At 41.6% G+C, this 25,534-nt stretch overlaps 1 protein-coding gene across 4 annotated transcripts in view; it reads right to left on the bottom strand.

The window, feature by feature from the left end:
* The window catches only part of FHOD3 (formin homology 2 domain containing 3), a 942,952-nt gene that overhangs the window by 826,775 nt on the left and 90,643 nt on the right, over window positions 1–25,534 (bottom strand). For all 4 annotated transcript variants that reach the window (XM_030204545.1, XM_030204553.1, XM_030204563.1 and 1 more), the window contains exon 2: window positions 1,849–1,955. In XM_030204545.1, coding sequence (XP_030060405.1) covers window positions 1,849–1,955 — 107 coding nt within the window. The remainder of the gene's footprint in view (window positions 1–1,848; window positions 1,956–25,534) is intronic.

Below are 25,534 nucleotides of genomic sequence, written 5' to 3'. Positions count from 1 at the left end.
GATAGTTACCCAATTAACAGAGTGAATATTGCTGCTAAGTGGTAACTCTCAGCTCCCCTCAAACCACCCCCAGCACTGAGTCGGATCGACCAGATTTTTAGCGATATTATCCGGGTAAGTGCTACTGAAAATCTGAGCATGACCTGGTATGCAGGACTTATCCAGACAGGTGCCACTCCTACACAGGCAAATCCTGCTGAATATCGTCCCATTGTTTATATCTGGAGTGCTTTCTTCTTTTGTATATATTATATAGTATTAAAATCTATGTTTGCACTGAGTGATGGTAAAGTACTTTTTCATTGGACTGTGAAAATGGCATGGTGAACATAAAAGTAATAAAAACAGACAAGATTTAAGATAATGACATTCACAGGTAGAAGACTGGTATGGAAGGATTCTCCCATATATCAGAGAGTGGGAAATCCAGGGTTCTAGATTTTGGGCTCTTTCAGAATTTGGTGCCCCAGGCACATGCCTATATCTAAATCTAGTCCTGTGATAAAACAGTGACACACCACAGTTAAGCATTCTGCTGACTAATGTAATTTAAGACTTGAAAGGCCAGTGTCGAAATTGGTATCTAGAAGCAAGCAGCCAGCAAAGAGTGGGAATTGACAGGGCAGTTCCATAAACTGGTGCCTAGACTTAAACAAAAAAGCAAAAGAAGGAGAAACTCCATCCTCACGAATACGTAAACACCAGCAAAAAAGAGCAAGGAAACAAAAGATGAGGAAGCCAATGCTGAGTGATGGTGAAAATCCTATTTATTTCCAACGTGCTGTAGGCGTACAATCAAAGGACACAACACGGCCGTGTTTCGGCAGGCATGTCTTCGTCAAGAGCCCTAATGCCAACAAACGGCTGATTCTCGCAATATGTATTCAGAACATCAAGAAAGCACATATACAACGATCTCGATCCAGTATAGCACAGCAAACAGAAAAAATTCCAAAAGCCATGTCGACTCCTTTGGATTGTACGTCACATAGTCACATAGTCACATAGTAGATGACGGCAGAAAAAGACCTGCATGGTCCATCCAGTCTGCCCAAGAAGATAAATTCATATGTGCTACTTTTTTTATTTGTACTGTCCTCTTCAGGGCACAGAGCGTATAAGTCTGGCCAGCCCTATCCCCGCCTCCCACCACCGGCTCTGGCACAGACTGTATAAGTCTGCCCAGCACTATCCCCGCCGCCCAACCACCAGCCCCAGCACAGACCGTATAAGTCTGCCCAGCACTAGTCCCGCCTCCCAACCACCAGCCCCGGCACAGACCGTATAAGTCTGCCCAGCAGTAGCCCCGCTTCCCAACCACCAGCTCTGCCACCCATTCTAGGCTAAGCTCCTGAGGATCCCTTCCTTCTGCACAGGATTCCGTCTACAGCACGTTGGAAGTAAGTAGGATTTTCACCATCACTCAAGCTTTGGCTTCCTCATCTTTTGTTTCCTCGCTCTTTTTTGATGGTGCCTAGACTTTCACGCCACTTTCACACATCAGAGGCACCAATAGTTTACAGTTCTGTGCATGTGTGCATTAGGTGCTATTCTACAAGGTAATTCTAGCGTACAATTGCCAAGGGTTTGTCACCAAGCAAAGCACACAACTTATAGAATACTATGGTACAATGAGTTGCATGGCACACTCAGGTGTTCTAACCAAAGCAACTACTGAACTGTAAGTGGGTACATCTAAATTTCAGCATACCAAAGCGGCTTCCCTAAGTACCACTATAGAATTGGCACTAAGCATGATCCATTGAGGCGCCAAGTTATAGAAATGCTTTCTTAGTCTTAGTCAGTAAAACACTAATATAGTTTTGCTATCCTTCTCTTATTTCTTACCCGGAATCCTCCTGGAATCCTTCCAGCTCATCCTTCTGCTCCAGTAAGGTAGACTCTAAATCCAGGTAGGTACCATTGTGGGAAAGCTGCAGTGTACAGTCATCAAGCTGCGGAACAAATATTGGGTAATTAACACAGACGGACAAAAGACCTTCTTAATCATCATGTCCCTCTACATTTTGGATCCCATATGTTCTGACCAGCACTAAGAACCTCTTCCTAGAAACGCCCCAGTTCTACATGATGGATCATTATCAGAATGTTGAATTTTGATTTTTTTTTTAAATGTATGCCTTTTCAATAGCAGCTCAAGGCAAGATACACTCAAGTACGGTAGGCATTTCCCTTATACCTGCACTCTTCCACAGGACAAAAGCCAAGAATGTCAGTAACTTTGCATACTGAGCCTATCCATGCCATTCCACTGATCACTCCTGAGGGAAATCTGAACAACTGCACATTGCAGAATTTGTGCACAGCTCCCCTGGGGCACAGAATTTATCTTGTCCCATGCAGAATTAACCTCGAGGCAGAGAGGTGAAACCCTAATGTGGATGCGCAGCTAGTGCTGTGCTCTTCCTGTACTGCATGGGTCTTCCAGTGTGTGATCAGAGCAGTGAAGGAAGTCCTGTGCTGTTCTTGTCAGATTTTGAGAACAGCGCAGTATTTCAAGGATCACACTGATGGCAAAAGCCGTGTGGTGCAGGAAGTAGAGTTCGACTGGTTTTAGTTTCATCAGAAACTGAGTTGCAAATTTGGGCCGCAGATTGATTTCAATCACACCCCCAAACCACAGCAACCTCTTCCTTCTCACTTCCCAAACAAAGGTAGCACCACTGCCTCCTCCCTCCCACTCCAAACAAAGGTAACACAGTCACAGCTACCGCCTCACCCCCTCCCTCCTCACTGAACAACAGTAATATGCTGCCACTGTCACTTCTTCCCTCTCCCCAGAACTAAGGTAGCCCCCACCCGGTGTAACAGGCCAGAGTATACCCCCTGCCCAGACTATACCCGGGGTTAAAGTGGCCTAGGCCAGAGTATACCCTGGGTATATTCTAGCCTAGACCAGTTTAACCCCGCGGTATACTCTGGCCTAGGCCACTTTAACCCCGGGTATAGTCTGGGCAGGGGGTTAATGTGGCCTGTTACACCGGGCCTACCTGTGAGTCCCTGGAGGTCTAGTGGCTGGTCAGGGCAGGAATGATTGCTCCTGCCCATGCCAGCTCCAATCTCAAAATGGCTGCCACAAGACTGTTGCTGAGGTTTGTGACAGTCATTTTGACAGTGAAAACGGCAGATGCAGGAGCAACTAGGGATCGCTTCTGCCCTGACTAGCCATTAGACTACCAGGGACTCAAAAGTAGGCCCGGGGGGTGCTACCTTTGTTCAGAGGAGAGGGAGGCGGCAGTGGAGCTTCAGGGGGTAGGGGTGGCGCTACCTTTGTGTGGAGGAGAAGGGAGGAGGTGGCAGAGTTACCTTTATTTGGGGAGGGAGGAGGAGGGAGATGGAGGAGGCTGCTATGGTTTGGGGATGGGACAAGTTTCAGTTTCAGCAGTAACTTTGTCCGGGGGAGAGGGAGGAAGTGATAGCACTACCTTTTTTCAGGGGGGCAGAGGGATCTGAGCCTGCTACTGTTTTGGGGGGAAGGGGAGCACATGCAATGAGTAGAGTGTAACTTTTGGTTTCTGCCAAAAATGTACAGGCATTATCAGCCAAAAAAAAAAGACTGAATACGGATTTCAGGCCAATTTCTGCACCGGAGCCACAACCAAAATTTGGTTGGCCTCTAGCAGAAGGCTGCATTAGCAGCTGAGTTTGAACCAAGGACACCACATCATCCAATTATAGTACCAGCAGAGATGGAGTTTAGGAATAGATGCTGGGGAAAGTACTCACTGAGGGGTCTGGGAGCTAATGAAAAATGGAAGAGGAAGCAGTGGATAAGCAGCGCATGTATGGAAGGGGAGATAAATTGGAGGAGACAAGGGGTAATAGCTGTATGTGTGTGGGGGGAGAGGACAGGGAAAAAACTGAGGACAACAGAGGGTAAGAGGATAAGTGGAAAAGGAGAGGATCTGGGGGAAACCAGGTAAGAGGGCATATGGTGTGGGGTGATGAAGAACAGAGGGAGATAACACAATATGTATGGGGGGTGGGGGAGTTAAGAGAATGTAGAAGGGATATGAAGAGAGATAGGAGAGGGTGTTGATTGGGAGATGATCTGAAGGGAGAGACACTGTTGAAGAAAGGAGACTTAAGAACATATGTGTTGACATACGGGGACAGACCGAAGGTCCATCAAGCCAACAGTGACCATACAACGTGTGTATGTATATGGGAGGGGTCGAGGGAGGTGATCCACAGCCTTACTGTGAGGGCTTCTGGACTTCAGGCATTTTCATTCAGCAATCTGCAGAACCCAACAAGAATTGCAAGTAGTACTGATGTTGTTTTCTATGGCTGACATTTGTAGCAACAACTGTGAACACAACTGTGTTGTGATCAGAAATCAGCACTGCCTGCAGCTCACAGTTCCTCTTGGACTCAATGGACTGCTAAAATAAAATTTGCTGAAAGCCAGAAGTTCTAACCATGGTGCATTAGTGCTGTATTCCTTGGAGAAATCTGTACCAAAATTGTTTTAACATTTTGCATCTTAGAATAAGAACGTTTCAGTTTGAGGGAGTTTAATTACTACTCCGAGACCGTGGTTATACTGTATTATTTTGATAATTATAGTATGCAGAATTTTAAAATGTTGTGCCCAGAATTCCTCCATGAGTAACTGATAAAGCCATTTGTAACCATTGTACTTCAGCCTCCACTTCCTTGATAGGGTTCTTCCTTGTTACAATTCACATTTACCCTACCTACTCTCAGGTAAGCACCATGCCATTATATTTTCCCATTAGCATATCCCTACTGGAGCACTCAGCTGTGCTTCCTTCCCTGTGAAAACTACTGGACATGACATGAAATTTGAGGTTACAGAGTACACAGGAACCGGCGTTCAGGCCGTCTGAGGGAGAGGAGTGTAAGCTGTTCCTGCCTGAAGAATGGTGTTCCCCTGAAGACGCTATGGCGAAACATGCTCGCATGTAGGGCACCAACAGTGGATGACAACTGGGAACTGGTTTAGCGAACTCCATTTTTTGATTTATTTCACTGCACAATTTAAAGTGACTGGGATCATTTCTAGAGAGTTGGAACAACCTGTCAAGTATTAAGATAAGTGGTTTTATGAACCTGGGAATATGTGAATAACATATAAAAGAAAGTATTACCATCTCATTAGAAGTAATACACCACACAGGATAGGCAGGAGGTGGAGTGCAATGATGTACTAAAAGGAAAACACAATGTAAGACTGGCAGTCAGTCTAGAAATGTTTTTTCCAGTCACTGAGCACTATTTGAATGCAAGAGAAAAAGACATAAAAAGAGTAGTGTTTGGAGAGGTAGTGCTATTTAGAAAGTTGCACTATATGTGACACACAGTAGAAATATAGTATAAGGGTTTTGTTAGTTTATATTTGGGTAATAAATAAAAACCCTGAAGGGATAATTATACCCCAGTAGTGAAGACTATTGAATATTAATTGCCAAACCTTAGACCATTCTTCTAGCTTCTTCAGATCCTTTTTCATGTTTTCCACTCCCTCCGGGGTGTCCACTCTGTTACAGATCTTAGTATCATAGGCTCCTGATGATACTCCCAATTACCATGCTGTTGTGTTGCGAAGTTAAAAGCTATAGGTTGCGGTCTCGAGTCTTCCCTGGGACATAGTAGGAAATCTGGGGTTGTTCTTATATTACTAATTAATAGGTGACACTGCCTCCCAATTTATGGACAAAGAAGGTTATTAGAAATAGAATTCCACGATGTGCGTTTAAGAAATTTATCTCAGAAAAGATGTCTATCCCCTTTCTTTTTTTTCTCTTACATCGGCCACATGAGGCTGTCGATCTGCTTATATACAGGACAATTAAGAGGTCCTACTACTACTACTTAGCATTTCTATAGCGCTGCCAGGGTTACGCAGCGCTGTACAAGTTTAAACATGGGGAAGGACTGTCCTACAGGCACTCAACCAATACCTTTAGGTATGTTCTCATTCACCTCAGCTGACAGCAGTGGTAGATCAGTCTATATACACAAAGAACACAGGGGCCTACAGACACAGGACATACACAATGCAGTTTGTTCGCAGTAAGCACTTCTTACATCTAGGATATATTTTAAAATCTGCACTATTATATGCAAGGCATTACATGGTCTAGTGCCCCTCTTTTCTGTTGTATCACAGTTAACTTTTCCCTGCTATGATATTACTATGTGATTCAAATATAGCTTGGCACTACATTTGATCATCCTTTAAAGCTGTGGGATACAACATGAGTTATATCGGCACAGCTATTGTCTTAACAGATGGCTTGCAGAACACTTGGAAGGATTACACCTCCAGTTTATGGCATATAGCATTCCTTTTGGGACAGCAAGTTCATTAGCGGTGCAACACTTTGAGAAATGCACACAGATTTAGGGGTTATATTACCTGTCTCCATGGGTTTTGGAATTCCCCTCAAGAAAACTGGTTCCATTTTAGAAGACAGCTGGTTCCATTGAAAATACCTATTTTCAAGTTTGCTACTGGGATAAGGAGATATGCAATAGTGTTTCCCACAGGGGCAGTTGAGTATTCATTGGGCACTTAGATGCATTTGGTTGCATCAGCATAGCAGTGGCCAGGAACATAACACGACAGTATAATTTAGTGTATACATTCAAAGCCTTTCATGTTGAAAGGCTTACCTCTGTTCAGCACTCTAGGTCCCACATTGAGTTGACTTTTCATTGCTGTCTGTATGACATCAGACCTTGATTATTATGTTTTGGTTTTAGTTCATCATAAGATATTGATTCCTGCATTACTTAAGTGCTTTAAAACAGATGTTTATTTTATCCGATTGCTTATTAATTGTATGTGGATGCATGGGAATACATTGCTCTTGGACGGACGTTTTTAATGTTATTTATCAATTTTGAAAATTTTGTTCTTTTCATATTAGGGAACATAACCTGTCTGTTAATCATCTTTATCTACTAGCTAACTAGCTGACCTAGAAGAGTTTTTTGGTAAGGTTTGATGTTTATTCATTTATTATTATTACTTTTAAGTTTTATTATATTTTTTTATGCATAGTCTGTAATTAATAAAGTTGTTTAAATGATATGAGTGTTTGAAAGCGTGCTCTATAAGTTTATGAGCCCCTTTTGCACTCATTTTTGCAATATGTATCCCAGATGGTAAGGTCTTCACAGACCGGTACACATGAGTTTGAGATATAACATTATGGTGTGTATGTATATGTATGTATGGGCATGTTTTTTGAAGCTTGTGAATAAGTATATGTAAATGGGGAGATAGATATACGAAGATATATGTATGGATATTTGGTTAATATTTCTCAGGTCATGATGATGATGTTTTATATCATATGTTATCATGTTCTATCATTTTTTATATGTATATGCTTTTAACCATGATTATTATGTTTTGGTTTTAAATTTCTTTATAATATATATATGTATGTTTATGTAGGCATGCATTTGCATTTTGGATTTTAATGTTGGTTCTGCATTATTGTATTATATATTATATATAATTTTTTAATGATATATGTTTATGTATTTTTTATGTTAGACCCCTGATGCAGGCGTTTGTACGCCGAAACACGGCCCGTGTCGGGTATTCATCATTAATAAAGGATTGCATTTTTCTCATTCCTGAAGGCCCAGTGTTTACTTTTTCTGTTTGTTTGGTAGCTAGTGTTTATTGCCAGGGCGTGGTCCCTGTTTCCTGCTGCTTCCTAGCTAGTGGGTTTACCCGCTGGGTATTCCCTGATCCCCAGTCTGCCTTGCTGGCATGTTGCCCTAGTCTTTGTTCCTATGTCTTGTCTCCTTGGTCTGCCGTCTGGTTCTTGCTAGTGGCTGTGCAGCAGCACTCCATCTGAGTTTAGTTCCTAGTCCAGTTTCCTCGTGTTTCCTTGATCCTCGGTGGGTCCTCTGGATCTCCAGTCCGGCCTTGGCCAGCAAGTCCTGTCGGCCGCCCGCACACTGGAGCTCAACTCCAGCGGAAAGGTGGCTAAGCACAGGTGAAGCGGTTCCTGTTCTGCCGGTTCCAGTGGCCTACTTCCAGTCCCGAGTTCCAGTCCGGTCCTTCCGGACGTCCATTTCCAAGATGGTCTTGCCTGCCTCTGCCGCTCCTCGGCAGGGGCCCATGGGCTCACGATCCCCAGTGCTGCCTCGAAGACCTGACAGCATTCCAAGGGCCTCGAGAACGCGACACTAGGTTACTCTTTGTTGATATCTGTTACTCTTCATTTGTTCCCATGGACAGTGATCCACATCCTAAGACAGCCCAGTAGGGGCAGCACGCACCGTAAGTGAGACATACTGCGGCGACATGCACATAAATAGTCCATTGCAAGGGTGATCATTTCTGCCATTCCTGTTTAATTGTTTGGCCATGGTATCTTACTTTCTGGAGGGGGGAGGGTTTCAAAGTGTACAGAAAGGACTCGGCGATGATAGCTGCGTGTACTCATCGATGATAATAAGGATGTCAACCATTTAATTTTGATATCATAACTTGGCAGCTCCCACTGGAATTTCCTAATGGAATTAGCATTTCCCACTTTTACTTTTACAAACCATGTTCAGCCACTCCACTTGCACGCCCACTAGACTGTGAGTGATGGCCCATGCCGGGGCAAACAAGTAAAGAAATTACTAAGGGGTCAAAAAAAGGTGAAACAACTATGGGATGACTTATAGCTGTTCCCATCCAGGGCCAGGATTACAAATATAGGATATACATTTTCTTTCTTGTGACGAAATTTTACACAGGTTGTCTTCACCTTGGAACATTGCATGGGCATTGAACATTCTTTCTGCAACATATTGACTTCACCTAGGATTTTTCAGCCTAGGATATCCCAGGTCGTAGTCTTAGTAGGGGATGTTCAAACGTTCCTAATGATGGCTGTTTGGTGATGTTAGATATTGCAGGAGGGAGTCTGCAGGTTGGCTCTTTGATGAGGTTGAGTACTATGGGAGTGAGCCAGCACTGTTAAGGATGGCTCTTTTGTGATGCTGGGTAATGCAGGAGCGAATCATAGTTATTTAAATTAGTAGACAAGGCTGCCCATAGGCAGGCTGCATGGTTGCATGTGTTGAGTAATGGCTGCAGCGACATGCAAGGTGTCGCTCTTGTGGTCTATGGCGGTGGACCAAATTAAGGAGCAAATGTGAAGTGTTTTGTCACATGCTAACAGTGGCATGGATGATATCAAAAGGGGCAGTCCCCCTTTTGTAAGAAGGCGGGCAGCAGTATGTTGTAGACCAAATTAAGGAGCAAATGTGAAGTGTTTTGTCACATGCTAACAGTGGCATGGATGATAACAAAATCAGGGGCAGTCCCCCTTTTGTAAGAAGGCGGGGACAGTGCAAGAGTACCACAAAAGGCTTGCGGTGCCTACTTCAGACTTGGACAGAATGGGAAGGCTAAAGGCATCAAGAAAGAGTCAATGGTTAAGTAAGGGGAAGTGCTCGTACAGTAACTCCTCATCAAGGAAGTGATGGTAGCACATTGGCATTTCTACAATATATGCCACAGGCAGAGCAGGAAATGTGCTCTGCGGGCTGAGGCGAAGAAGTTGGTGCTGTGTGACTCAAGAGGCTAAGCACCCTGCCCCAAAATACTCTAGCTAAATCGATTCATGTATTTACTTATTTGATATTGTAAACTGCATGTATTTATTTATTAGGATTTATTTACTTCCTTTTTGAAAGAATTCACTCAAGGATGTGTACGAATGAAAATACACGATACTGTAAATGTCTTTAAATATGTAAGTAGCAGAATGCTGTGGCTATAATAAATTCCGCTCTTTGGATAAGGTAGTATATGTTGATTCTTAGAGTGTGTGGTGTGGGATGAAAGGTGAGTGCCAAGGTGCCGCCTGCCCTGTATGTGAGGCTAACAAAGTTATGGGACAACATACCAGTTGTGGTCATTGTCAGTGGTACTCATTTTCTTTAAATGGACACAGTTGGGTCCATCCAAGAACAAGAGTTAGTTATACCTCAAAATTTGTTACCTCTTGTGATACAGACTTATGTGGTTTATCTAATTCAATGTCCTTGTGATCTCATATATATGTATATATCTTATGTTGCTAATTCCCAGAAATGGCTGGCAGACTTCTTTTGTAAACTGCATAGAACTGAAATAATTTTATTATTGTGATGTTATGGTATAGAAATATGTATATTGTATTGTATTATTGTAATATATATATATATATATATATATATATATATATATATATATATATATGCACACACACACTCGTCTATTATCTAGGTAGGACGTCTCATCCTGTGAAATTGCATATGAATGAACATAAGTCTAGGATTTTGTAAGGGGATAGAATCAGCACTGCTTGATGAGAAGGCTCTTGCTTATTTTCTGGTGTATTTGAATGTGGTACAAAAGAGGGTGGGAGAGTAGTAATTGAGATCGATATTTGAACTACAAAGAACAGCGATGGATATATACTTTGGATTTTGTTACACCCAAGGGACTGAATGAAGGGTTAGAATGGATGACAGTGTAACAGGATTTTGAAAAATTTATAAAAAGAAAATGGATCAATGAAGAACTGGGTGATACTCTGGCTTTACTGAGTTCACCCTCTGAAGAACTGCCTTATATAGAGATAATTTATTGGGGATTGTACATTTCTGTGGTATTACATATCATACCATATACTAAGATTGTAGGTGCTGTGCATCTCAATGGGGGGAGGGGATGACATGCATGGTAATATATATGACTATACTGCGATCATAATAATAAAACCACCTTTTGGACTACTGGCATGGTGTTGTGGTATTATGTAAACAAAATGACAACATGGAATTGGCATGGTGGCGAATTGCCAGCTGCCCTGTTTGTGATGCCAGTGTGGAGTGTGATTTGCACAGAATGGAAGTTACAACTCTGTATTTGGGGACGGGTGTGGGAGGGAGTGTGCCTTCCCTGGGGTGTCGCGGTGTAGATGTAGAGAGGTGTATGATCCTGGGGGTATGTTGGGCAGATTGGATGGACCATACAGATTTTTATCTGTCTTCCTTTACTATGTTTACCTCCTGAAACTGTAAGAAGTCTGTATTGAAAGACAACTGAGCCCCAGTTAAAATATTTTTCTAACTACAGGCATCTAAGTTGAAGCACCTTAAACTGAGGTTCTTAAAGTTAGGATTGCTTTGAGCGTCCCTAAGTTAAAATACCTACATTAGATGCCCAGTGCTAAAAATCAGTGTTAAACTAGCTTCATTCCCTCACTTCTAAACCAGATTGTACAATAAGCATAAAGTATATCCCACGTCATGAGAGGCTAGATCAGATCTCATTAACTGCTAGGAGGGCAAGGAAAAAGAAGACTGAGCCCCCAGAACCCATTTTCTTTATCACAAATTAATTGGCTATGATCTGAATGTTTCCTAAAGTCACCCCAGCAGTTCTTCCCTTCTATAGTAGATTAACCTCATGCATTTTTCACAGACATTCTGGAAATATTCCACTTTTTACTAGTCAGTGCCAGATGAGCTAAATCATTTTACCCCGATTTGATAAAGGAAGTATGAATCTTGAAATCCAGTTGCATTGAAAAAAATGCTAACATCTGCAGCTTATTATCCAGCTCTGATGTCACAGATTTAAGTGGACTGGCAAGACAATCACAGCGCTCCAAGCTTTGGCAGAATCTATCATCTGGCTCAAGATAAATTTTAATTTTCCTGCCTTGCAGGAGGTGTTACTGTCTTCCTTCTCTGAAGCTTGGAGATTTACTATAAATCCCTGGATTACTGTCCCTAACAGATTCCACAGGATAAACATCAAGTCACTTCCTCTCAACTCACTCTCTGAAGTTGTCATAGAGGCTGGTATGCACTGTTTCCTTCACATCTTTAGGGAGGGAGTCAGTGACCACTGGGGGAGTAAGGGGGGGTCATGCCTTATTTCCTCCAGTGGTCATCTGGTCATTGAGGACCTTTTTGTGACTTAGTCGTGATTGAAACAGGTCTAGACCAAAACATCTAACTTTTAGCCCATTATGGCAGGAAAACGTCCAAGTCCTGGGAACAACCCAAATCCTGCCCCAAACATATCCCCCTTGTAATTTGGATGTACTGCAGACAAGCTACATAGAAAAACATCCTAAAAACTGGTTTCAAAAGTAGCGATTTTGATGTTTTAGGGGGAAAAAAGTCCATCTGCTGCTTTGTGCCACTTTTTGGGCATTTTTCTGCTTTGAAAATGAACCCCACTATAATCTATGCGTGTACACTCACAGTCTGAGTTAGCATTTACACCAGCTCTATGGCTGGTATAATATTTTAATTTATTAACAAATTTATACTCCGCACTATCGCCAAAGTTCTAGGTGGATTAAAAAATTGCAGACACAATAATACAACACATACACATTTTACAACATTACAAATAAATGCAAAACAGATATAATTCAATCTTTAATATACATTATTCTCAATGCTCCAGTAACAAAATATATCGACATATTGTGCTTCCAATATTGAACAAGCTAGGGTACATCATAGGCCTCAATAAATAGTAAAGTTTTAATTTCTTTCTTAAATTCAGTCAAAATCTGAAGCTCTCTCAACTGTTTTGGAATTATATTTGACTTCTTTATAGAATAGACTCCAAATAGGCACTTCTTTAGAGAATTACCCTATAAACACCTAAATTAGGATCCTAAATCCAGGCCAGTGGTCCCCAACCCTATCCTGAGGGAACCCCTGCCAGTCAGGTTTTCAGGATACTCGTAATAAATATTCATGAATTAGATTTGCATTCAGTGGAGGCACTGGCGTGGAGGAGTGGCCTAATGGATAGTACAGTGGGCTGTGTTTTTAGCCCGTGCTAAATGCTAAAGATGCTCATATATTCCTATGGAAATCTCTAGTGTGCGCTAAAAACGCTAGCACACTTTTGTAAAAGACCCCCTTAACCCTCCATTGTCCTAGGTACAAATAACCTCAGATTGTGAGCCTATTAGGGACTAAAAGGTACCTGTAAAAATAGTATATGCAAACTTCTTTGACTGTATTTACAGAAAGGCAATATATCATGTCTGATTTTAAATGTTTTACTGTTCTCATGTTTATGCTATTTACTGGATATATTTACATTTTATATGAAATGTTTTCCATCACTTTTTTTATATATAATTTTTTTTATATACAATTCATTTATATGTGATATATATGTATATATATATTTTTTATAAATAAACATAAAATGAAACCGAGATGAGCAGTGCCTGAAAATCCAGGTCTCCAAAGCACAGGAAAATGCTGATGTATCTCAATAATAGTTATAAAAACGCGCCAAAAGTGAAAGGGGAGGGGGGAAAAAACCACCACTAAATGCTGCATGCAATTGTTGTCAGAGAGGGAAATAGCACTAGTATAATGAAGACACTATCCGAAGGACCTTATAAATATAAATATCTAATAAAGTACCTTGAAACAGAGGCTATACTCACTGTGACTCTTAACACAACGCAAGCAGATGCACTGCTGTCAAACCTGGAAAAACTTTGAGGCGTGTCATGTGATGTTTTTTATCCTTGATTTCAGGGTCAAAGTGCAAAAAAAAGGAAAATTAATTAAAAAATGAATGAAAGCCAAAGGACTGTATGCTATTGGCAAAGAATGACTACAAATATCAAAAAATATTCATGTGACAAAAAACAAATCTTAAAAACACCAATGCTGAATTAGAAAAAAAATGTAAATGAGGATATTGAATGATACTATGTAGTATTGACATTGGAAGATTATATATATATGTATTAGGATAATTAAAAAGCACTAGACTTGCAAAAAAAAAAACGAAATGATTGTTAATGAAATGCAAACGACCAAAAACAAAGAAATAAAATGCAAAAATAATCACCCTAAGTGAAAAAGTGCTCCTAGTTAAGGCAATATATAGAATGCATGAACAAAATTAAAAATATAAAAAAACATATATATATGTACCCATGATTGATAAAAATTGAAAATAAGGGATGACAAAAATAAAAATTGAATATAAATAAAAAGAATAATTTATTCAAAGAAAGACTGATAGATCTGTCTCCATGTTCAGACCTTTAGGATGTAGTAGTGTTTGTAACTCAAAAATAAATTGTTGCTCCTTTCTTAGGAGGAAAGTGTCAACTGCTCCACCTCTCCAATTCTTCTTGTAAACAAATACAACGCAAAACCGTAAATCTTCAAAACGATGTCCTAAAGTCTTTGAGTGTTCCACCAGTGGTTTCTCAAGTGCATTCCTTTTTATGGCACTTTTATGCTCAATTATTCTGGTATTGAATTGTCTCTTAGTTTTGCCTATATAGGCTAAACCACACGAGCAAATTACCGCATAGATAACGTTTCTAGCTTTACAATTAGAGAATTCTTTAAGATTAATCTTTTTATTCGATGACGGAATATGAAGAACAGTAGTTTTAATATTCACATTGCAGACAGAGCAGGAACCACACGGGTAATGTCCTACTGGTAAATTCCTTAGTGTTGTTGATTCAATATGTAATGCTGATGGAACTAATAAATCCTTTAAATTCTTTTCACGTTTATATGCTACTAATAGGCGCCGAAACACAGCAGCTGTATCGAGTCACTTTTTGATGATTTGCAATAAAGTCTCCTATCCATCTACAAGTCTCCTTCGGTATTTGAGAAGAGCCTACTCTCCCTACTCCCCCCCTTTTTTGCTTTGACTGTTTGTATGTAGGGAACTAGCGCACCTCCACCCTTGTGTAGCCTTCTTTTGTTCTGGAATGAAACATAAACAGTGCATGGAAATCTAGCTCAAGAATACTTATTACAGATATCCTGAAAACCTGACAGGCTGGGGTTCCCTCAAGAAAGGTTTGGGATTCACTGATCTAGACAAATGAAAGGCAGGCCTAAATTTATGGGAATCATTTTTAAGCTCATAAATATAGGTGAAATTTCAACAGAAAACTTAAGATCCTATGGTTAACTGAAAATGGGGGAAAATATAGGCACTTAACTTTGGGAAATCAGCCATTTTGGACCTTTGATCTCTTACACATTAGATATTTTAATGAAACTATTCTCACATTGCAGGACTGTTTAGCTCCAAAGGCCTCCTTCCCTTCTCATTTCTTTAACAGAAGTACAAAGGCAGTGAAAACTCTCAGTTGGTCAGTTCTCCAAATGCCATGCCCCATTAGTCCTCACAAACACAGCTAGTGTTGCCAAGCAACATTAACCTTGTGGTTTTATCAAAATTTTGAGATTCTGCCCAATGCCTCACAGAAAAGAAAAGAACAATGAGCCACAGGACAAAGAAAACAATAGGGCAAAAGAACTGGCTGTCAACAGGTTACCTGAAGAGAATTCAAAGGCCTGTGTCCTTTTTAGAATCCTTCCTAGTGATTAGAGATAAGAAGTAGCAGGTCTTACTGAAGCTAAAATATGTTGTTGGTTTTTTTGTTTTTATTTTTTTAATCAACCTTCTTTCCTTTCATGGGCTGTGCTCTCTGTGGGAACAAAAGCTAAATAAAATGAGAGTAATATTAGCCAGGGCCTAAATGCTTCTAGCTGTCTATCCCCTCCCCACCCCGTATCAGCATGGGAAGGTAAACATGTTGATCTTTAAGGAGGCCAAATCTTGCTGAAAGGAAGGCATATCTGCAATTTAAGTCACTGGTTAATTAATAAACCCAACCTTATCTCACTATTTAGTTCACACTCAAATCATTCAAATTATCGTCAGCTCCAGATTTCATCCTGCCACTCCCATTCCCACATCAAACAGTCAGAAACCATTAAAATAATATGAGAGGAAATACTTTGAACACATTCAGGACCTGCCATGTTTGGAAGTTTATGGTGTACAGCTCTGGAGTTAAAATTAACATCTCAGAAGGGAGAACAAGGCATGAAAAGAGACAAAAACAATCTTAGTTTCACAAACATATTCTTTATATATATTCTAAAAAAGGTTTAGCAAATATACAGAAGAGATATAATATATTAAGCTAAATTATATTTTAATAATTTTAAAACATCTCTAAGGGACTCTTTTACTAAGCCACATAAGCGCTTACGTGTGCCTAACGCACATCAGTTCCGAGTTACCGCCCAGCTACCGCGTGGCCCGGGCAGTAGTTTCATTTTTGACGCTCGTCTAATACGTGCATCAGAAAACATTTTATTTTCTGGCACGCAGGCGGTAATTGGCATTTGAACGCGCCTTGACTATTACTGCCTGGTTAACGTGTGAGACCTTACCACTAAGTCAATGGCTGGCGGTAAGGTCTCAGACACAAAATTGACACATGCCAATTTTCATTTTGCTGCATGTCCATTTTCAGCCCTCCCAAAAAAGGCATTTTTTACAGGTGCGCTGAAAAATGATTCTGTGCATGGCCAAAACACGCACCTACATTACTGCAGGCCATTTTTCAGCGCACCTTAGTAAAAGGGTATTTGGGGTCCTTTTACTAAGCTGCGGTAAAAAGTGGCCTTACCACAGTTGTAGTCTGGTCGATATTCGAAATTATTTAACCAGCCAGAAACAGCCGCTGATTGGTAAAATCACTTGTTCAAAGCTATCCATTAATTTTCAGTGGCACTTAACCGGCCAGGGTAATCACATAAATGGGACTGCATAAGACACAGTTGGTTAAGTTCTGAATATCAACTTAACTATCAGGGGCATTTTCAAAAGAGAAGGGCGCCCATCTTCTGACACAAATCGGGAGATGGGAGTCCTTCTCTCAGGGTCGCCCAAATCGGCATAATCGAAAGCCGATTTTGGCCGTCCTCAACTGCAGTCTGTCGCGGGGATGACCAAAGTTCACGGGGGTGTGTCGGAGGCGTAGCAAAGGCAGGACTGGAGCGTGCTTAAGAGATGGGTGTCCTCGGCCGATAATGGAAAAAAGAAGGGCATCCCTGACAAGCATTTGGTCGACTTTACTTGGTCCATTTTTTTTTCACGACCAAGCCTCAAAAGGTGCCCAAAATGACCAGATGATCACCGGAGGGAATCAGGGATGACCTCCCCTTACTCCCCCAGTGGTCACCAACCCCTCCAACCTTAAAAAAAAACTTAAATTTTTTTTTGCCAGCCTCAAATGTCATACCCAGCTCCATGACAACAGTATGCAGGTCCCTGGAGCAGTTTTAGTGGGTGCAGTGCACTTCAGGCAGGCGGACCCAGGCCCATCCCCGCCCTACCTGTTACACTTGTGCTGGTAAATGTGAGCCCTTCAAAACCCGCCCAAAACCCAATGTACCCACATGTAGGTGCCCCCCTTCACCCCCTTAGGGCTATGGTAGTGGTGTACAGTTGTGGGGAGTGGGTTTGGGGGGGGGCTCAGCACACAAGGTAAGGGAGCTGTGCACCTGGGAGCAATTTGTGAAGTCCACTGCAGTGCCCCCTAGGGTGCCCAGTTGGTGAGGGGGACCAGCGCACTACGAATGCTGGCTCCTCCTCCCACGACCAAATGGCTTGGATTTGAGATGGGTGTCCTCGGTTTCCATTATCACCGAAAACCGGGGACAACCATCTCAACATTTAGGTCCACCATCTCTAAGGTCGACCTAAATGTTGAGATTTGGGCGTCCCCGACCGTATTATCGATACGAAAGATGGATGCCCTTTCCCGGGACGTCCTTAGAGATGGGTGCCCTTAGAGATGGTCATCCCCGTTCGATTATGCCCCTCCACATGTTAGCCAGCATTACATAAACCGGATATTCAATGCTGAAGCCCAGATATAGCCTGGTACTGAATATAAAGGAATAACGCTGGTGATGGTCAGCAGAATATTTACCCCAAAATGCCAATTTTCTATTTTTTTTAATTAGTGGCCATACACTAATGTTGCTCTTAGTGTGTGGCCATTAAAAAATATTACTGCGTGAGCACGTACCGTTACTCATTTTATAGTAAGGGTTCAGGCGGTATTCCTGCACTAATCAGGGGCCCTTTTACCAAGCTGTGGAGAAAAGGGCCCTGCGCTAGTGATGAGGGCCATTTTTACCGCGCGCCAGGGCCCTTTTTACTGCAGTGGGAAAAAAATCCCCCAGCACACGTGGCCATGAAGTAAGAGAACTCTTACCGCATGGCCATTTGATGGGGAACCCTTACCACCACCCATTGAAGTAGCGATAAGGGCTCCCACGTTAACCCAGCGGTAACCAGGCAGCATGCAGCGATGCCCAATTACCACCGGGTTACCACCACGCAAGCCATTTCTACGGGTTTTCTTTTTCCCCCAGAAATGGAGCATGCTCAGGGTGGGAATACCACTTGCAGTCGTATTGGGCCCGCAGTAGTCCCAAAAGAGCGAGTGGTAAGCCAGTATTGGGCTTACCGCCACTCTGTAAAAGGGCCCCTCTGTGCATGCTAATGTAGATGCACTAAGGGACCCTTTTACTAAGATGCGGTAAAAAGGGCCCTGCACTAGCACAGGGGCCGTTTTTGCCATGTACTGAGGCTCTTTTTACCGCAGCAGGCAAAAAGTCACAAAAGATTGTTCTTACCACCACACACTGAGGTGGCGGTAAAGGCTCCTGTGCTAACCCAGCAGTAACCGGGTAGCACGTGGCACTGCCTGATTACCGCCAGGTAACCCCCTGTGAAAATATTTTTCAAATATTTTTGCTAGCGCCGGAAATGCCGCACACTGGGGGTGGAACTACCGCCAGTTCCCGCAGAGGGCTGGCAGTAGTTCCAGATTGCCAAGTGGTAAGCCTGCGTTGGGTTTAGTGCCGCTCACCTAACTGAATAGTGCAGGAACACCCACTCTCCGCCCCCTGACATGCTCTCTCAAGAAAAAAAAATATGTGGTTAGCACACACACATTTGGCAGTTATTGCAGGATGCCCGAGTACGTCTTGTGGTATGCCATTTTAAGCTGCTTTAGGCATGCATTAGCGTCTAAAGCAGCTTAGTAAAAAGGCCCCTCAGTTCCTAAAAGTCTGATGAGACTGAATTTGCCTGAGCCCTCCATCCCGCTCTGTCCCTTTGCTACTCTCCCTATTATCCCCATCGGCTCTATCTTTTCCTCCTCCTCCTTCCATTCAGTCACAGACCTATTCTAAAATTAATATGATATAGCTTACATAAAACACTTTCTGAGTTAGACATTTTCAGGTGAAAGTACACAGAAAACCCAAATGATGTAGGGGTTGAAGAGTTTCTGTTTTATTTCTGCATGCATTTTCCTTTGTCTTTTAATTTGAAACTAGATCCATAAGTTTGAAAATATAATTTTATCCCCACCTCTTTTGGGTGGGCCAGGGTGGGCCTGGGCCCCTTCACTTTTTCCTCAGGCCCGACCAGCAGCCGGTCACATCATTGGTGGAGCTACCAGGGATTCCCAAGCCCCACCAGCTGAAGGAATCTGGAGCTGCCCACGCCTACTACAAGGAAAAAGCTGACAGGTAGCGACAGCATTTGAAACTGCTATCGCTGGCGCTGTAAACATGCTCAGTATTGGTGGAGCACTTCTTGGTGCCAATCCCATGAGATCAGCATTAAGCAACGCTCTCACACCTGGCGGTGTTGCTGACAGCAGCTTAACTAGCTGCCGTTGATTGCCTCATAGGCGCCAACATTTCAAGATGATTGGGGGTAGCAAACACAATACAAATTACCCCTCCATGGACAAAATTAAGGAGCTTGCTCAATTCTGGGGGTGCTCAGCACCCACTGACACCCAAACAGCTGACTCCTATAGTTTGCCAGCTTCTTTCTTGCAGCAGGAGTGGGCAATTCAGGATTTCTTCAGCAGGTGGGTAATTGTAATTTTAATGTGGTGGGAGTGGAAATTATATGTTTGCTCCTCTCCCCCAAGTTAATTGCTGGTCCTCCCAAATATTATGCCTGGTCATACTGTAAGCCCCTCCCCCCACACCTGAGTTGAGCTGATATATCAGTGTGCTCTGGTTCAGTGGATGGAAGTAGTCTAGACCAAGTACCACGAACACATTACCCAGTAGGGGAGAGAAGATACAAAAAAAAAAACTAGAGAGAGAACTATTTTCAAGTTTTCTTTTGTTATTTTATTTAAAGCAATTAAAAAAGCCCAACAATTTAAAAGTTCATAGAAATGCACATTTAATGGTAATACACATTTTTCAGTTAGTGCTTGTTTTCTATGCCCACGACTGTAACAGTTATTCAAGTGCTGTTAAGTTGTCAGTGAATAAGTATGTTTCCTTACCCCCTATTCAGTTGGTTTCTATTGACAGTTTGTAACTATATGAGATTAACAAATGTGACCATTTTCATTTGTTTCTTTTTTTCCACAGGGTAACTTTACCAGCTGAACTATGCACCAAATACATATTTTTTTTTCTTTAACAACCTTTCAAACTTGTGAACCTTTACTTTCTGTGAATTCTGTAATTGTTTTTTTTATTGTAAATGCATAAAGAATTTGATTCTTTGGCAACCAATTTTGTTTTGCAGGACTCTCCTCTCCAGGCATCCAAAATGTATTTCCTAGCTAAACAACCAGGTATGTATTTTTCTTTTTCTCTCTTTTTAATAGTAGTGCAAATGTTACTTAGCTGTGGAACACTCTTAACTCAGTCTCTTCAATGATGTAGAAGCCTTTCTTGCGTGGGGGCCCAGAATTTCTTCAAACACCAGCTTTTCAGGACTCTTTTCTTCTTCCTACACCTTTCCTTAATAAAATGATCAGGAGGCAAAACCCTCTCTCCCTATTCCTTGGTGGTACTTCTCTGTGTGTGATATTAAATTTATTCAATCAAAACTGTGGCCTCTTGCTAATCAAAATGAAATTCAAATAAAAGTACTCTCTCCTTTCAATCCTAACCTCACTTAATTACCCTGATCTAACAGGAGCGGCCCTGAAGCGCACTCACACTATTTCTGTTGCAGCACTCTCCTTCACTCTTGCTCACAAAACATTCTTTTCCCCAATCCTTCTCTCATACACAGACACTTTAGCTCTGGTTTGTCCTTTAATTACACCTGAATCAGGATTTTGATCCTATACAGTTAATACTCCACTAATTCACCTCCAACCCCTCCTATCATTTATTTCCCTGCTACCCCTCAGACACACAGAACCTAAAATTCCTAATTCTCAATCCCAAGGAGGGAATAACCTCAGGCACTTGGGGTTCTGGATTCACATTCTCACCATAACACCTCTCCCTCTCTCCAAATTCTTCACACTGTCCACTAATGACCCAAACTCTACCACAGTTGCTGGACAGTCACAGACACACTGCAGCACACAGCTTGTCCCTCGTCTGCTTCAGCTCCTTCTGCCCAAATCTTAACTGACCAGCAAGCCGTTGCCAAGGCAACCATGTCTCAGCTTGCTCAGCTGTTGTCCCATAGTGATGTCACTATAGAACCCTTATTTTTTCCTCTGGAGGAGCCCAGTTAAGATTATTTTAACCCCTTAGGGTTACAGTACCACTGCTGTCCTCTGTGTGCCTGATGCACTCTGTAAAATTTGGGCCCCTTTTATTAGGCTGCATCAAAATTTTGAAGTCGCTGTAAAGGCCAAAATTAATGTATAGTCCTGAATCTTTTGTTGCTGTACTTTGAAGAGTTCAGGTGAATATGTTTATATAGACAGACACAGCCATTACATAAGCAATTAGGTTAATATTCAGCCAGTCACTGAGGGCTTATTCTACAAAGGTTATGCTCCTAAATTTACACTCCTAAATTTATGCTCCTAAATTACAAGCGTAATCTATGTTCGTACATACATTTAGGAGCATAAAATTATGCTCATAAATTTAGGACTGTAAATTTAGGAGCAAAACCTTTGTAGAATAAGGCCCTGAATGCATAAAGTTATACAGATAAATTATCTGTACAACTTTATGCACAGTTTCAGCCAGGCTATTTATTCAACTGTACACACTGCAAATGCATGCATGACCATATATAAATATAAAATTATTCCTGTTATTTTTGCATTCAGAGTTATACAAATAAATGCTGAATATCACTACTACCCTTTTAAGTTTTGAACCCACTCCAAATCCTGGCCTTCTTTGTATGGTTATATTTTAGCCACATAGCAACTTATATGGTCACAATTTATCCATATAAGTCTTGGGAATTTTTAAAGAAAACCACGTATGTGATCAGTACCCATCTTGGACCGTATGTGGGTTCAGAGATTGACCCTGATTTTATAAAGGAAAAAAAAACACAGGTCGATATTCAGCCAGCAGCACTCAACGTTTTGCTGACTGCCACTGGCGTTATGCCCAGAAATTCAATTCCAGGCCATGTCTGGGCTCTGGCATTGAATTTCCAGGTTTACGGAGCCATCAAAACCATAGCCAGTTAAGGGGTCCTTTTACAAAGGCACATTAGTGTTTTTAGCATGCACTAAATGCTAGAGACGCTCATATATTCCTATGGGCATCTCTACCATTTAGCACACACTAATCATTAGCATGCTCCAAACTGCTAGCGCGTCTTTGTAAAAGACCCCCTAACTGTGATATTCAATGCTTAACCGGCTATGGCAAACCACATAAAAATACGACTGACTTTTATGTGATCCTATTTATGCAGCTACTTTGGCTCGTTAAGGGCTGGAAATCGACACTTAACTGTCAAGTATTGACTGCCCCTGAAAAAACCCCAAAACAGCCAGTTAAATGCTGCTGAAAATGAGCACTTAGCCTCAAACAAGTGATTTAACCGGCCAGGAGCCGTTTCTGGCTGGTTAAATCACTTTGAATATCGACCCCTAAAACTTTACAATTCCTTATCTTCCAAAGATATGTTTTATATAGTGTGATCTCTCCAATGCTACTGTACCTGTTTCAACCAATCACAAATAGCAGGTCATTACAGCAGTAGCGTACCAAGGCAGGGCAGTGCTGGCAGTAAGGGGGTGCATGGAGCAGTCGCACGACTTTCAGCTCCGCCAGTCCTCTGCTCCTCTGATATTACTTCCTGTTCCGGAGCAGGGGACTGGCCGGGTGGCAAGCAAGCTAGGTACACCACTGCATTACAGGTTACTGTTCATACTGCTCTTGTGCAGTATTAATAGGGAATTTGAATTGTAATTCCTGCTACGTGCTTAAATGATGCTGTTACAAGAGGACCTAGGGAAGAAAATACACTGCTAAATGGGAGCTACCGAACTCACAGGATAAAAGGAAAATGGTTTCCATTTTCAGAAATATGAAAGCCTTTGGGTCATGTTTACCTCATCTGGCCACTTATTAGCCTAGCCCAGTGGTTCCCAAACCTGGTCCTGGAGGCACCTCAGCTAGTCAGGATTTTAGGATATCCACAATGAATATTCATGATCCTAAGGAGCTTAGATGAGATTGGGTGGCAAAGCCGGTGGCGGGAGACGGAGATGGTGCTGGGCAAACTTATACGGTCTGTGCCAGAACCGGTGGTGGGAGGCAGGGCTGATGGTTTGGAGGCGGGGATAGTGCTGGGCAGACTTATACGGTCTGTGCCAGAACCGGTGGTGGGAGGCAGGGCTGGTGGTTGGGAGGCGGGGATAGTGCTGGGCAGACTTATACGGTCTGTGCCCAGAAAAGGACAGGTACAAATCAAGGTAAGGTATACACAAAAAGTAGCACATGTGAGTTTATCTTGTTGGGCAGACTGGATGGACCGCGCAGGTCTTTTTTTGCCATCATCTACTATGTTACTATGTTACTATGAGAGAGATTTGCATGCACCGCCTCCACTGCATGCAAATTTCTCTCATGAATATTTTATTGTGGATATCCTGAAAACCTGACTGGCTAGGGTGCCTCCAAGACCAGTTTTGGGAACCACTGGCCTAGCCAGTAAAGCCTTGAGAATAATCTCAATCTGTTACCTTCCAAAGTAACCAACTCTCTTGGAATGTTCTATTTACAAATAGCTTAATAAAATAATCATTACCATCAGACCTCACTCAGACTGTGAAATGAATTATGTAGCATAACAGCATGCTTACTAAGCTGGGAGGCTGTCACAACATGTAAGGTTTACCTCAATGTTTAACAACGGCACAAAGCCAGACCCCCGTGCTCTGCCAAAGTACAGTACTCTCCACTAAAACAAGAGACAAAGTTTTACACTGTTCTTTTTCTCTTTTTCTCCCCAAATTTGTATTTCTCTAACCTTAAAACCAGAGATTTTTAATCCAGTCCTCAGGACATACCTAGCAAGTCAGGTTTTCAGAATTTCCACAATAAATATGCATGAGATAGATTTGCATAGAATGAGGTAGCACACTCAAATTCATTGTGGGTACCCTGAAAACTTGACTGGCTAACTATGTCCCGAGGACTGGGTTTGAGAACCCCTGCCTTATACTAGTGAGATAATATATGCAATAGACAACACACAGACCAAACCATAAGAACAGAAAAAGCTCCTAAAAATATGATTTTAGCAATATCTTTCCACAAGGCTGGGAAACGTCATTCCTAGAGAAGCTACATGAAGTTCTAGTTTTAAAGACATTCCCAGCTAATATTTAGTGAATATGTCTTACAGAATTGGTTGATGAACCCCAGTTGATTACCATGAAACCTGGTCGGTTTGCAACGCTTGGAAACCAGATTTTCCTGCCGTCACAGTGCTGGAATTCAGGAACGTAGATCTAATTTGTGGTTATTTTTGTTTCATGTTAATGCTCACTATTTTCTTTAGCTTGCATTAAATAGCGCACACTAACACAAACCAGTGCATGCTATTTCAGGTCAGTGCTCACTATTTTATGTTAGTGTAGTGGGTGCCGAAACAAAACAAAAAATGATCCAGATGAGAAAAAAGGAAAAAATTATATATATATATATATATATATATATATATATATATATATATATATATATATATATTGGGGCACATGCTTTTCAATTTTTTAACATTGACCCAACCAACCTTTTGAAAAAATGTTCAGCGTGGCTGATTATTTATTTATTAGGATTTATTTACCACCTTTTTAAAGGAATTCACTCGGCAGTGTACAGTAAGAATAAATCAAACATGAGCCATAGACAATTACAGCAGTAAAAATATTCAAATAACAATACAAAGTATGGCATAGTATACTACTCACAAAATCAACACAATACGTAATAGAACATTTTAATTGACAGTGTAGGATATAAGCAAAGATGGAACATATAGATAGGTAAGAGAGTAAGAGGAGTTAGAAAATAACGTGACTAATTTAAAGAAAGGTGCACATGAGGTCAGAGAGATAGTTAAGTATTATCCCAGCTAGGGTAGGAGTGGATAAACATATCCTGCTGCAGTATGTGCAGCCCATATAAGTACATAAGTATTGCCATACTGGGACAGAACAAAGGTCCATCAAGCCCAGCATCCTGTTTCCAACAGTGGCCAATCCAGGTCACAAATATCTGGCAAGATCCCAAAAAAGTACAATACATTTTATGCTGCTTATCTCAGAAATAAGCAGTGGAGTTTCCCCAAGTTCATTTTAATAATGTGTGAGTGTACAGGGTACATAGGACAGTTTTAAAAGACTGAAGGAACCAAAAGTGTTCG

The sequence above is a fragment of the Microcaecilia unicolor genome, chromosome 1 (genome assembly GCF_901765095.1).
Source record: "Microcaecilia unicolor chromosome 1, aMicUni1.1, whole genome shotgun sequence".
In the NCBI taxonomy this organism is placed as follows: domain Eukaryota; kingdom Metazoa; phylum Chordata; class Amphibia; order Gymnophiona; family Siphonopidae; genus Microcaecilia; species Microcaecilia unicolor.
This window is presented reverse-complemented; position numbering and strand designations above follow the sequence as displayed.